Source organism: Nipponia nippon, unplaced genomic scaffold, assembly GCF_047370975.1.
Source record: "Nipponia nippon isolate SJK-2023a ecotype South Korea unplaced genomic scaffold, ASM4737097v1 scaffold_1, whole genome shotgun sequence".
NCBI classification, from domain to species: Eukaryota; Metazoa; Chordata; class Aves; order Pelecaniformes; family Threskiornithidae; genus Nipponia; species Nipponia nippon.
The window spans coordinates 44,250,895-44,265,926 of record NW_028262290.1 but is presented as its reverse complement, the minus strand read 5'-3'; the positions used below and the strand labels follow the sequence as shown (position 1 = coordinate 44,265,926).

The following is a 15,032-nucleotide window of genomic DNA, read 5'->3' as shown; positions in this document are numbered from 1 at the left end:
ATTTGCCTAGGAAAGAACTCTATTAAATTTTAAACCATATAGAAACTGTGCTAATCTGAGGAAAAGACCTTGGAAACTCATACTACAATGGGAACACAGAAAAAGAGTAAAAAGTTGATCCCAACTCTCTGAAAGTTATTCTGATCCATATTATTTCAGCTGCAATGTAAACTATGTTGTTACTTAAAAGACTTCTGCACAGTTTATTCAGACTGTAACCTCACATGTTGCCAATTCAACAGTGGAATGTTAAGGAAAAATAAAAAGAGAAAACACAAAGTTATACCTTCTGTGGGTGACAAAAACATTATTAACATGACCCAGCCCGTTGCAGCCTGGCAAAGGACAGTGTGGCAGCTCTTGTTTGTTCAGTTTCCAGGATAGTGAAGACCCATTGACGGGACTCTCCTTCTGTCTCTTGGCAGCCAAAGGACAACCAGAAGCAGTGCGATGAGAAGTGTATTTACCTGATATGTGACCTTGGCCATCACAGCCTATCACTGGACATCTACAGAAACACAGCAAAAGAACCCCCGTTTTCACTGGAGAGAGCAGGTGAAGACAGTCTCAAGAAAGTCTGAGAAAATAATTCCAGCTGCCTGTGCCACTTTGCATTAATAGATTAAGACTCGGTCCCCGGAGGCACACTGTACCTGAGCATCCAATTCATGTCAAGCTGAGTTATGGGGGTTCAGCTGATCTTAAGATTAGGCAATTTAAACTACAGTCATACTGCCTAAGAAACTAAAACATTCATTTAGATAGCATTTTACCAGAAAAGAAAATTGAAATTCTATCACAGGCAATAAATCACACTTCTACAAGTGCATGGAAAGTCGACATTCTGTCCCCTCTGTCTAGGTTTCTGGCATGAAGCAGAGGGTGGGTTCCTGTACCTGGAAAACTTGTATCATTTCATGCAAATACTTGCAAAGAAAGGTTTGGGATTTTTTTGCACTGTTCTGTCAAGGTTATGCAGCCTCTCATAGATCATTAGCAAGTATTAAGAACAACATTGTGTGCAACTAAATCTTCATACCTATATTCTGGCAGTTATAATTTACTGATTTTAATGGAACATGCAGTGAAGTCAGGAATGTAGTGAATCTCTACTGAGTTTCCATTTTTCACTTTAAGTGAAATTTTAATTTATTTATAGAAGAAAGACATGAGATATATTTAATATCTCTGGGACGTATTTTTAAGGTGTCACTCTGATTTAATTAGCTGACATGTTAAGATTTCACTACAGGCAGAAATAATTTGTTTTCCTTCATTTTGCCAAATTTTCCAACCAAGTGGCACTTTCACAGCACTGTTTAAAATAATTGGACCAATGCAAGCAGATGTAGCAATCTTTCCTCACTCTTTAAGCTCCAAGGTGATGGACTCCACCAGCTTCATTACAAGCAGAAACACTTGGTTTGGCTCCAGCTCTAGGCCATATTCTCATGTGGCTCAGATTAACTGGGGCGTCTCCTATGATGCCTCAAGTCCTGAGCTCTTACAGGCTTTTTTCCCCCCTCACTGGTGGTAGACCTCTGCTTTTGTACTCACTTAAGTTCAGGGTCTTCTTTTTCTTCCTTGGTAGGAGTCACTTTGATACCTCCTTTCCTGGCACGAGGACAACCAGATAAGCTGAAAGAAGCACACAGAATAAAAGCCACCTCTTTCTGCTGCTGCTTGCCGAGAACCCCGAGCACTGCAATCCTGTGCAATGGGACAGTTTTTACCTTCTGTGGGATGCATAGTTCCCTGTCACATGGCCAGAGCCGTCACAGCCAGGTGTTGGGCACCTATGGAATAATACAGGGAGCTTACAAAATACAGCTTCAAAGGTACACAGTAAATAATGTGTACATTCTACATTTTGTCTGGGGTGGAAGAAAGAACAGTGGAGCTTTTTTTGAATAATTAAAACTAGTTCTTGCTGATTTTTTTTTTAATGAGCAGATTCCTTTCCTATAATTTTTTTTCTTTTATAACAGAGTTTTAGTAACGAATGTGAAATATATTGCATATGATGTGTAGATTTAATTAGTTTATAACACTGTTTACATCAAACATTTTTCCTTGTACAGGATGAACATTAAAAAAAAAAAAGCAGCTTGATATAGATCTATTTGTAAATTTACTGTTATGTGTTTGTTATTCTTCTGATGTTTTCAGGTACAGATATAAATAAACATTTTGCCAGTATTTACAGAAGGGGCAAACGGAAGCAGAGAAGTAGTTTTACTTTTGGGCATCAGTAGATGACAGCCAGAATTTGAATTTAATAATTTGTATATTCTAGCACTGTAAGCATACAACAGGACCATATCTTTCCAGCACTAGATTCAACTGGGTATTCAGCTTGGCAATTGGATTATGCTTATATCTCATAGTTAAGGGGTTTCTGTGTGTGTGCAACAAACAAGCCTTTTCAAGTATGAATGTTTAATACTAAAACATCCATACAATGAAAAGAAACAAACCTGCCTGTTACTGTGTTTTTGCCAGTGGTCTGGGAGGGTGGGCTTCTTGCTTGCTGGTCATACATGAAGAAAGTGCTCCAAAAGCCTACTGGAGCCAGTAGATCTTTCCACTGACTTCTGTGGGGTTTGGACCAGGACCTTACTGGTAGCACTTACCATCTCAGAAGTTCAGATATATATATTTTTTTTTTTCATTTAAGGCTATTTTATTTCTTGTGTGGGTTTGTTTTGTTGTTAAGAGAAGAGAACGCACCTCAGCACGCAAAGCAGCACAAAAGAAATATTTACCTTTAGAAGTTATGCCAGCCATTTCTGTGTTTCTGTATTATACAGCACAAAGTTCTTATGCTAAGCATCCCTAAGGGCCTTTTGAATGCTGTGATTTTTACAGAGAATCAGAATTACAGAAAGTGTTGTGCCAAGTAATCTTGTCATGAACCATTAAGGAAACTTGCGTTGTTCAGTACTCTTAAGGGTCTCAGCTGTTACTGAATCTTTCCTGAGGTGAGGAGATGGGTGATTTAATCTAGTCATTGGTAGGCTGACATGGAAAATACCTACAAATATAATTGTAATATCACATCTGAGTGTGCAGGTGTATCTCTTCACAGAATATTTAAAACTATTTTTCTGTGAACAATTAATTTGTCAAAAATGTGATTTCTTTTGGACATGATCAAATTTATTCACTTATTCAAGTAGAATTCAGCAAATAATTTCAACTGAAGAAAGGGGAGACTTTTTTTTTTAAAGATAATGTCAAAACATTTCATGATGACATTTTCTGAACAAAATATTTTGGCAGAACGACATGCCTCACACTGACAGCGAAGGTAGAGGTGTGGGTTGCAGAGTGCCAGATATGTTCAATTGTGTAGAGCTAAATGTTGACCTGAGTGTGGGACAAGGACTGGGCACAATGTCATGTGGAGCGGGCAGCAAGGGCAGATGTCTGGAGAGTGTGAATGCTCACAAGTAAATCCAGAACACCTGCCAAATACTATGGGTATTAATTTTGGCTACTTGTTTTATCAGATGATCACAGATGGAAGAGCTGTCCGCATAGACTGGAGGTGGATTTTAATTCAGTAAGAGCTCTTTGTGGGAGACATTCAGATCATGAGTTGAGAGTTATGGACTTAAAAAAGACACTGAACTAAATTTAAATCTCCCCATCTGCATTTACCACCTCTGGCAGCAGTTAGATTTCACAATCAGATTAGAGTCCAAGGTATTCTTGAGGTCATTAAATATGTGAGGCTGAGATATTATCAATACTGATGAAATTATAAGATGATATTTCAGGTGGACTACTGACAAATTAGTAAGAAGCTTCACTAACCAGATTCCTAAGCTTGACCACTAGGTTGGATTTTCCAAATATTGGTTATATCTTTGTATGGATTGTGAAATTCCACAATACAAGATACACCAACAATGTATTGCCTTACAGTCAGTAATACTGTGGATCTTCATCAGCTTTTAACTGGCTGATGAGTTTGGACTGGTGCCCCAGCTTAGGGAGTCATCCTCTGGTTTGGATTCCTGTGCAGAGCCAAGAAAATCAGATTTACATTGGAGGGCCAGAGGCCTCAGGAGCTCAAGCTGAAAGATATCAACTCTCAAGTGGGTGTAGGTTACAGATTCTTTTACAATTCATCGTTTGTTTTCAAAGAACAAATCTCTCACTGATTTCACACAGAAATTCTTATAACTGTGCATTGAGTACCTGCTATTTTGTTCCCTTCTCCAACAGGGTTGCTTTATCTTTAGGTAAATGAACTACAACTGCACGTAAAATTGATACATTGAGCTGCAGATCTAGGAGTATTTCTGATACTCTTACTCCCTGGAAAGCTCATGGAGACGGTTGGATATGAACTTTAGTTAAGGCAAACCCACAGAGGTCAGCTGAGAAAACTATTGACTGAAATATGTCATACTGTCTAGGGAATATGGATAAGTATCAATGTGTTGTGTGAAACCTATCTAGAAGAACTGCTAGACTTTCTCCTAAAATTGACATAAAACCACTGAAACAACTTGTCTAAGGATAGGACTGGCTACCTATTCCTTAAAGCTTCTGAACTTTCTAAAGTACACTTTTAAAATTCTTTAAGGCTTGATAAGCAGCTCTTTGGTGAAATAAGATAATCAGTCATAATTCTCCCTTATAGCTTTAAAATCTATGAGTCATCATCAACTTTAGTATGTTTTAATTTGACCACCTTAGATTGCTCTGCGCAAGCAAGAACGCTCAGATAAAAATTTCTTGAATCTGACTCAAAGGCTCACTTTCTGAACATATCTTCCTTATTTCCAAACTGTAGATCACATGGAAGCCTTGTATCTTTGCTGGCTTAGAGTTTCATAATTAAAGCCAAAATCATATCTTGATTCTGGCAAATTAAACGTGAATAACAGTTGGAAAAAATACACAGCTTTTTCATATTCATGCCTAACTACATGAGGGTACTTTCGTGGCCTGATTCTATGAGCATTAATGCCCCCTGCTCACACAGCAATAGTAAAATTAACTATTGATATCACTGTACTATAGCAGTGCAGGCATGATTGCAGTTTTGGCATATGACTTCATTTAGCCAATACTTATCAAAAGCAGAGGGTTTTTTTTTTAAATTTCACCTGAACAATGTCTGCAGGAAGCTAAAATAAGGTGGTACATTTGTGGAAAATAATTTTATTTAGCCCATTTTCCTTTTACAAATTGTCTGTGAACAGATTTTGATTTTTGCTCTTTTTCTAGTTAATTGAAATTAAATGCTAAGTGCGTTATGCAACATATTTCTGTCTGTGAAATGTTCATGAACTTTGACTTTGTCTTTCACAACTCACTTATTATACATGGCGTACAGTGTGCGGTTTGTCATTTAAGTCATATGCTGTTGCTCTTCTTTCCTTATGGCATGACCAAAACTCTAGAAGCTTTAGTGGAAAAATAACCATATTGGTATGCAAATTTCCTTATTCACACATGAATATGGGGGGGGGTGTGCTGCATGAGGAGCAACTATTCAAAATATTTGTATGAGTGTCTATGTATGGCAGAAAGCCAACGAAAGCAGGGACAAATATATATGACTCAGCAAATGATTTCAAATTTGTCAGCATTTTTGGAAGTCAGTTCCTTGCTTCTTGTGCTGCTCTTTTTAAAACAAACTAAACCTAAATTTTATACCTTTGAGACTCTGAGATGGAAAAATTGAAGCCTTGTGCCAGTGTGTCAGTTTACCTGCTGGCTTTGGAATCTTCTTTGAACAGTTGCCCATATAAATAGCCTTTCTTTGCCATTTTGCTGCATCTCCAGCAGGTTCAACTCCATAGCTACCACCAGTTCAGCATTCTGTTTATAAGTCAAGTTGTTGGACTAGAAGATGAGACCACTAACATTTGATCTGAAGAAGCTAATTTGTGACTAAAGACTGAGTCAAGCTTAAATGTAGTCACTCCTATTAATACCATTAGAACAGCATAATAGTGCCATGATCAGACTTTATTTTCTTCTATCTGGACTGGGGATGAACCTAAAGGACAGAAAGGACAGTCACAGGATTCTCCCCTTTTTACACGCATTCATGAGTTTTTCCAAGCCATCTATTATGGGATCCAATTTACAAGTTGCAGAGGGAAAGCTATGAAAGAACTCTAATTATCCTTTCCTCTTCCCCACATCCTTATCGAAAAAGCCAATTCAATAACTAGATGACTGGTTGCCAGTGCCTCTCTTGACTACAGATTTTTGAAATATTCATATGTCCCTATACATCTGTCTATATAGCAGAGCCTGCACAGTCCTTTTGTAAGTGACATTTCGTGGTGAGAATTATGCCAGCACAAAATCATATGACTTGATGTCTGCTTCAGTGACATTAAACTCATAGTATATGGTAGTGAATGATAAAAAATGATTTGCAGGAGTTCTGTTCTCATTTTTAGGTTTATTCTAACTAGATTTATTTCTAACTAAATAATTCTAATTTATTCTGACTGGATCAGATTGAGTTATTTGCCAGATCTGTCCTACATGTTAGATATTTTCTGATTCAGAAATACTGTGAGAGCAGCATCTCTCCTAGTGTTTACATTTTTTTCCCCCAGGTCCTGATTAATTCATGAAAATGAAGGGGTACAAAAATGAAGAAAGACAAATGGCGAAAATTAAACTATTTCACTCAAAAGCTTTCAAACCAATTCACTTCAAATTTTGGACAAAGGTTTGATGTAATTCAGAGCAATTCAAATGAACAACTGCATTAATGTAGGGAACATGTTGATCGAAGATAAATAACAATAACATTGGTACTATTATCAATACTCACTTAAGCTCCTGAGAGTTAGCAGCCATAAGGGATTTTAATGTCTTGTCAGCTAATGGGCACCCAGAAACACTGAAAAAAGAATAATGTGAAATGTTTTATTAAAACAGAACATTTTTTTTTCTTAAAAGAGCAACCTCCAGACAATCTATGACTTAGAATGGGAATAAAGAGATCCTCAAATATTTGCTCTTGGCAAAGGAGGAGCAGCCAATATCAGGCTGTACTTCTTAAATTACTGGAAAGATATACAGTCAGGGCCAAAGGTTGCTAAGCCCCTGTAAATCTTTGCATGGGGAGGCAGTGGTACACAGAGTCTTTCCTTTATGTTGCCTACATGAAGGGCAGGTAGAGCGTCTGGTCCACGTGGCTAGCAAAAAGGCAGAAACTGCTTCCGTCCTGCTCCCAAAAGGAAAGGTAGGAAATTATTATTTCAACCCCTAAGTTGACAGTAGGCTATTCTAAGAAAAATATTCAGCATCCTCAGATTATGTTAGCAGTTCTATAAATTTCAAAGCCATTCATAGAGATATCTGCAGGAACCTCGTTAAAATCCATTGCACCAGCATCTGTACAGAGATTGCTTGTACACTTAGGGAAATGAAAACTTTACTAAACAACTTATCTGCAGGTCTCAGCTAAGACATGCAACTACAGTAATAAGCATATGCTGCTTAACTCCATCAATCTATTGAACCCAGACCTTCACAAAAGGTAACAAAATCAGGAAAACCAGCTACATTTCTGTACAGGTTATTTTCTGCAAATTACTTTATCCATGGTTAATATAAAAATATTCAAAGATGACAATAGCTAAACCTAGCTCTATTTCCTGCTTTAGGCTTCCTGTTTTTTCTTACCTGCGGTGTGAGGCATAGTTTCCTGTTACATGACCGCTACCATCACATCCTGGAGTTGGACAGCTATGCAAAGAAGATGCAATGAGAAATTAGAGTATGTATAATACACCACGTAGATCACCCTCCCCTGCAGTGAATTACGTAATGATCCTTAGGGCAATCACATTCATCATTATACATCTCAACACTGTCATTACACTAGAGAAAACTAGCAAAACTTGCATGGCACTTCTAGTTTTCAATTATTACTTGAAGCATAGATGGAAAAAAGTTTTTCTGTTTCCACCATGCAAAGGAGTCAAAACCTTATTTTTTTAATCTATATAATGTGAAACCACCATGCTTTGTGTAGATGTTTTGGTTACGACTTGGGTTCTTAAACGGACAGTTTCATTACTGGTATCAAATTTTGACAGGAATTCACAAATGTTAGGGATGAAGTTTCTGATCTGACGTCCTGTATAACACAGGCCAGAGAACAGCAATATTCAAAATAATTCCCTCGACTTCTGACTAAAGTGAGCCACCTTTTTTAGAAACACATCCAATCTTTATTTGCTGACATAAGTGAAAAATTAGGTGTTACAGTTGCTTGCAGAACAGAAAGCACGACAAGCTCACATAGCTGAAGTTCAGAATGAGCACAAAAGTTTCCTAAGATGATTCTCAGCTGAACTGAGAAGTGATACAAAGGTGGTGTACAGTTAGCACAACAAATATGTCCCTTTATGCCAAGAGGTGGAGGTGTGTTTGACCTGGAGAAGATGTTATAGCTTCTGTTTTTCCTCAGCCCTTCTTCAGTCATAGCACTGAACTCATTTATCAAATTGGGATACAGTCCTCTGCAAGAGGACAAAGATATCAAAAAACGCAATTTGTGTGTGGTGGGGGAGGGGCGGGGGGTGAATAAAGTATACCTTTCTACAGTATTTTACAACACTAACACCAAACCTGCAGAGTCACCCTATAAAGGGCTGTGTCTTCTTTCACTGGGCCCATGGATAAGTAGAGCAAGCAGAAACTGCATAAAAACTTTTAGCTGGTGCTCCATAGTAATGAGTAAGGGGTACCTGAGATCCTCACCTGGCTATTTTCTCTGAGCTAGCAGAGTGCTAGGAACTTTTTCAAATCTGTAAAGAAGCCTTAGGAAGACATCAGCCTCATTTTCACAGCCCAGTTCAACCTGAGCAATGCAGTTATGGGCAAGAGAATTAACATGGAAAAATAGAAAGCACATGCTAGGAGGTGGTATTTATAAATTAGTTCACTGCAACTGAGCTAACCATGGCAGAATTTTTTTTTCTGCAAGTGCTTATGTCATTTTAAAAACTTCCTCATGATGGAGCCACCTGTACTGAATTGTTCTGTACCAGTTCTGAGCTCAATGGGATCATAAAAATGCAGTCTGTTCCCTATACTACCTATAGATTCTTCTGATAAATTAAAACTATTTCTTATTTAATTTTCTGGACAGCTAAATTTTAGATACCTGTTTCTGCCCACTCTTTGAAAATAATACAGTAAAACCACTGTAAGCTGATCATTGCCCTTGTAAATACTCTGGGAATTGTTATTTAGGAGAGTAGAGAAGTATTTTACAGACATCTCAAAACAGGTCAATATCACAAAGGAATAAATATTACAAAAGAAAATCCATTAGTCTTCAGGAAATAAACTCTCAGTGATTTTTGTATGCATTTGTTTTAGAAGAGGCAAAACAAACCTGACCTGTAGCAATTTAGGTCATGAACTACAACTGCAGATATAATGTGGAGAGTAGACAACATGCAGACTGCACGGCATGAGGCGAAAGAATCGCTCTTCACAGCAGCTTGCCCCAGGGAAATGTAATTTCTAGAGACAGAGGCGGATCTAACTGATTCAGTGCCACTGAGTCTGGGAAGCAGGACACAAGGTGACGGGATGCGACTAATTTATTTACGGGTGAGCCTGCAGTGATATGTTATGGGCTATCATCACTAAGTGATACAGAATACACTTGTCTAGAGAGATCTAGTCTGGTTTGGGACAGAAAGAAAAGTGATATAAATGATTGCTAAGTCCTAGTAGACTATTATAGTGAAAACACTCTTGATATAATGGTGTTGATGTAAATCCAAAGGGGTTTTGTGAAGAGCCTAGATGAGATTTTTGAAAAGTGACTGGTGTTATGAGCTGGTTGGGAGAATTTTACTGAAAGGATTCTAAACTGGAACAAGCTGTTGTGTGCAGAAAGATTTAATGGAATTATCCTGTTTTCTTTGCAGTTTTAGATAGTAAAGTTTTGGAGCTTAAAAAAGAGCATGTGAGTCTCTGTACCTGGGAAAAGAGAGTATTAGCCTATTCTCCCAGAGTGTGAATTTGTGCATCCACTGGATTTTCAGCAGGCTAGAATAACTAACTCTGCTTTGAAGAAAGCAGATGAAGAACTTAAACACAGATTTTGTACAGGTTGGAAAACCATGGGGCAGCTCCTGTCTTGTGTTTTATGAACTTTGCATGTTTCCTCTTTCCCCGGCACTTCTCCATAAACTCTCAACAGTGGATCTATAATGATGATTGTCCAAATAAGGTTTATTTAATTATGTAAGCATCAGCACAGCCAATCTGTAGCACACTACAAAACTGTGTGTTTTGTAGAAGGAGCTGCTGCCCCCTTGTTACCTATCTATCTGAGGAATAAGGAGTGATACCCAGTATAGCATTAGTCATGAATCTGTCCGGACCTCCAAGCCTACCCTGGCTTGTCTCAGCTCCAAACCTCACTTCTACCCAGCTGCATTGATACAATAGGGAACTAACTACCTGCAGTGAACTGTCATGCAAGTCTCCCTGCTCAGCTCCTGCAAATCTACTCCAAACCACCACTCAGAACAACGTTGTAGTCAGTCTTTAGCATGGCAGAGGAAAACATGGCATTTTTTTGTGACTCACGTGATGAGTTCCTTTTTAAGATCTCTTGAATGGAGCTTGGGTTTTGGACTTGGTATGGAAACATCTCCTGGATACTTCTTCTCCTCCGTGTTTTCCAGGGAGGTCACTGGATCTTTCTGAAATATTAGATGAGAATTTGACAAAAAGAAGGTTTCTCTCTTCAAGACCTCCCACATATACAACAAATAACTTGCTTTGGCAAGAAGATAATCTCTTGGAAAACATTAAAAAAAAAAGTCTTAAGAAATGATGGAGAGAGATAAAGTAAGTTTAGTACATCATAATTTCAGGATCTCATAGGCAGACATTTAAAAATGTTGAACTGTATAATTGTGAAAGTATTTCTGAAGGGGGATGCTGTTTTAAGCTGTACATAGGGAAAATTTGGTTTAGATTTAAAAAATGGTGATAAAGACCAAAGAAAAATACACAGAGAAAGTGAAAGCAATTGTTGACTATATAGAGCCAAACAAGACTTCAGCAAGTATGTTCTTGTTTTTTCTGTGCAAGTACATTAGTGAGTTTTGTATACAGTTGAAGCGAGTACCATTGTACTGTGAATTACAAAATTACAATCATAAATATAAAAAAAACCTATTGTACATAAACATATGTAAATACAAAGTTTTTTTGAATTGAATGACTTGGTATCTTATTCAAAGAGCAGATTCTTGTTAAAATAAAAGTCATAAGAACAAAACCGCTTTGAAATTTTCTTAGTAGCAGGCTGCTAAGGGTAGTTCTTGATTTCTACTATTTGTAGATTAAAATCATCATTGCTACACTACTGTTTGATGGGTGGTATGGACCATGAGTATTCACTCCCTTGGGAAGGCATTTTAGAAATCTGGAGTCCTGAAAGGAAATTACATTTTTGTTTTCTGAAAATTCTTCTTTGATCACTTCAAAATAGATTGGTTTATGCTGTTTTGAGAATGAATGCCTTCAATTATTATTATTTTTATGAAGAATAAATATTTCCTTTCTGGAGGGATGCTCTGTGGATATTATATCATACAAGAATTCTCCAAAGCCCATACCATCAATTATCAAATCTGTATTAATCCCTTCTGGGACTTCATGTTGGTTTTGTGACTTCGTTCCAATACTCAGGTAGGTATTGCCCAGAGATTACTGTCTGTAGGAGCAGAAACTGCTACCTGTGGTTGAGGGGAGAAGCTCCCAGCTCCTGCTAAACTTACGGGGCTGGTGCCATAGATACTCTGAGCTTGTGCAGCTGACGAACGTCCCAGGACAGAGGGGCAGGGATGTCTGCAGAGCTGTTAACACAGAGCGGAGGGCTGAGGAGAATCTGGACTGAAAATGGAGATTCTGCCTAATGGGACTTGTAAGCTCTGCGGGGGTGTTTCTTCTGATAAAGCTTCCATATGGTCCTCAATTCTGGCAGCTCATCTTTATCTGTTTGGAGACTGGATCCTCAATATGACTTCCTTCTGCTTTCTGGTACTGGCTACCTACTGCCTACTGAAACTCACACTACACATACATATAGAAACCATGCCATATTATTGCTATATCAATTACTACTGATTTTTGCAACCACATTTGTGGGGTTAGTTTTTCTCAGAATAATCTCATCTCTACAAATATAGAAAGCAAAAATACATATATTCAGCTTTTCTAAACACTCTTTCATAGTAATTATCGAGTAATTATTTTAAATAAAAAAGCATATATTTCAGTCTTTTAGAATTTTATTTCTAAAGAAAACTTCAGATAAGGAGTAATAGAGAAAAATAAAACCAATGATAGGTATTGTTAAAATGTTAATGCAGAAATAATAAATAGTTGAAAGTCCTCCAAACACAGAAACAAAAATGTTAAAAACCAAAAGTGGAAAAATGAATGCCAGATTTGTTCAAGATTCAAGAAACCTCGAAGACCATTTTCCAACATTGAGTTAAATCCTGTTTGTAGTGGCATATGGGGATGTTTTTGCCACTGCAATCTGCAGAATGGGGATTCTAGTTCCTGACTGTCTCTGTCCATAAGTTCTCACCTGCTTTTCTTATATATGTGTAAATGCAAGCTCCTACAGGGATCATCAACAGTGTAAGTCACTGTAAAATCAAAAGCTCCCAAAGGAAGCAACAAAATGGTGGACCCTCTGTTGCCAGCTGCAAAGGGTCAGATGTCAAAATAACTTCAAAAACCACAGGTAAGGTGGTTTTCATTTAATGTTATGGAGGTTGAAGAAGACTGGCTATCAATTTTTTCTCTATCAGCTAACTCTGATAGGCTACATCTGTATCACTGAACTGAGGACCAATGCTGTGTTTCTAAAAATTTAGTGCATACCTTGGCTGGATCCTAACTGTATCAAGACCAGGCACACATCAACATCCTCCACTTCTTGTCAAAGGTCCAACTGAGAGGAGTCTGGAGTAGAGGGTGGTGGAAAGACCACTCTGGCACTCCAGTGGAATCCTGAGCTGTGTGATGTACCTCAGGATGCATTTGCAGCAAACAAGAGTAGCTGTAACTGTTTGTGCTGCAGGATTTATTAATATTTTCATACATATAGCTTATGGGTTTTATCTCAAATGAAAGGTATCTCTTGATCTTGCTGGTGATGGACCAGAAACTTGTGTGTGAGGGTTATTCATCATTCATCACTGTCTGATACCTGCTGCACAGAGAGGACTGATCGAGAATTATGTATATCAAGGCTCGACAAAATACTACATCATTGCAGTTCACAGCTTTATTTAATGATGTTTCACTGAATCATTTAACAAAAATAAGATTGCAAGATGAAGGTTGACATGAGTACATCTACAGCTACCAGCATAACTGATACCAGAAGGTTTAGAATTGCAGTATTTTCATTTTCTATCTTTGAAATAATTAATTTTTTTTCAAATCTTAATTGTGAATTTCCTGAATTGTCTTATTAAGATTTGTAATTTTTTTAAACCAGTAGCTATGTACAGACATACATACACAAACACCTACAATTTCATAGTAATTGCTCTTTTGAAAAAGAAAAAATCTAATAAGGACCAAAGTGGGAATACAGCTTGTTTCCTAGTTAGCATCCATTAGTATATTTCCCAGGAATGAGGGAGACATATAGATATTTAAACAGGTGATTTCTCCAGCATTGTCTTAGCACCATATGGAACACTTGGTATTATTCAAGCAGCATGAAACTTTCAGATGTGTAGAAGCTGCAAAAGTAAGACAGTGCAAAGGGAATGCAGGAAGAATACTGAAACTCTGCCTTACATCAGTACATGTGGCCCAAAAGGGTCTGCATCTGTCTGAAACAAGTAGGTCAGACCTAAAGCCCAAATATTTTTTGGTCCTCTACACTTAGGACTGAACACAAAGCATCATGCCTTGGCTTGTGTGCTTCTCCAGCGATTTAGCTTTAGAAGGAGAGATAATCTTTTGGGATAAAACCTTTAGTACTTCCCACTTTTTGGTCTGTTAGGTGATGATCATCACAGCTAGTCAAGTCCAATCATATGTATAAATTTTCCTTTCCCATTTGAATGGAATTATAACTAAATGCTATTAAAATTCTGAAGAATTCCAGACTAAAAGGAAAATCAGAACCAGCTCAATCAGTCCAAATACTACTATTTTCTGCAAAGAGCATGTGTGTATTCACGCATGCACACTACAGAAAGAAAGCAAGCAATGAAACTCCATTAATGTACAGATGGAAGTTTATATTGATTTCAGCAAAGACCAGAACATAATGGTAACATGAATAACAGATAATAGCATCTGGCACTTTTAACATTTTTAAGCCCTGAAATCTTTGGAGAACTGACAGTTGAACTAACTGACAGCTCTAGTTATTTCTCAGCGCTTTCCTTTTGGAGAGATTTTGAGCTTTTTCCAAATTCAGATTTTTTTTTTAAGGGGGCATCTGGACAGGCTATTTCGCTGAGAGAGAGAAAGACAATATTTTCTGGAAATTACCACCAAAATTAAGCAACTGTTGTGCATATGAACCAGATAACAATGAATTAGAAATAGATATAATCAGTCATTTTCTTTGCATGAGGATAACTGCCAGTCTTCAATGTGCAAAACAGAACCTCTGGCCCTGAGATCACTGGACATGTCAATGCTCCCTGGGATGGCAAAAGCTCACAGTAGAGGTCTGAGGCCAGATCCTTGCTTAGGGACAAACTGCACAGTGTCAAAGCACCGAGTGCAAGGGGCAAGAGTGCCTGAACACAGATCTTTATGTCCTGCCGGGTAGGCCACTGATGCCTCCAGCTCCCTGTAAGGGAGAGGGAAGCAGTCAGCCACCCATTGAGGCCTTCCAAAAGTCGAGCAGGCATTGGGGGGGAGGACGCGGAGGTGCTCCTGCCATGGCTGTTTCGCTGATCTGCAGTGGCAGCAGGGAGGAGGAGCAGCAGGACAGGCCCCTTGCCAAGTCTGCG

General features: G+C 38.1%; 1 protein-coding gene across 3 annotated transcripts in view; it reads right to left on the bottom strand.

The window, feature by feature from the left end:
- The window catches only part of ST18 (ST18 C2H2C-type zinc finger transcription factor), a 169,442-nt gene that overhangs the window by 9,094 nt on the left and 145,316 nt on the right, over positions 1-15,032 (bottom strand). For all 3 annotated transcript variants that reach the window (XM_009473079.2, XM_087735795.1, XM_087735785.1), the window contains 6 exons: positions 10,609-10,724; positions 7,675-7,737; positions 6,818-6,886; positions 1,734-1,796; positions 1,558-1,638; positions 287-508 (listed from right to left, as the gene is read on the bottom strand). In XM_009473079.2, the coding sequence (XP_009471354.1) occupies positions 287-508; positions 1,558-1,638; positions 1,734-1,796; positions 6,818-6,886; positions 7,675-7,737; positions 10,609-10,724 (614 nt within the window). The remainder of the gene's footprint in view (positions 1-286; positions 509-1,557; positions 1,639-1,733; positions 1,797-6,817; positions 6,887-7,674; positions 7,738-10,608; positions 10,725-15,032) is intronic.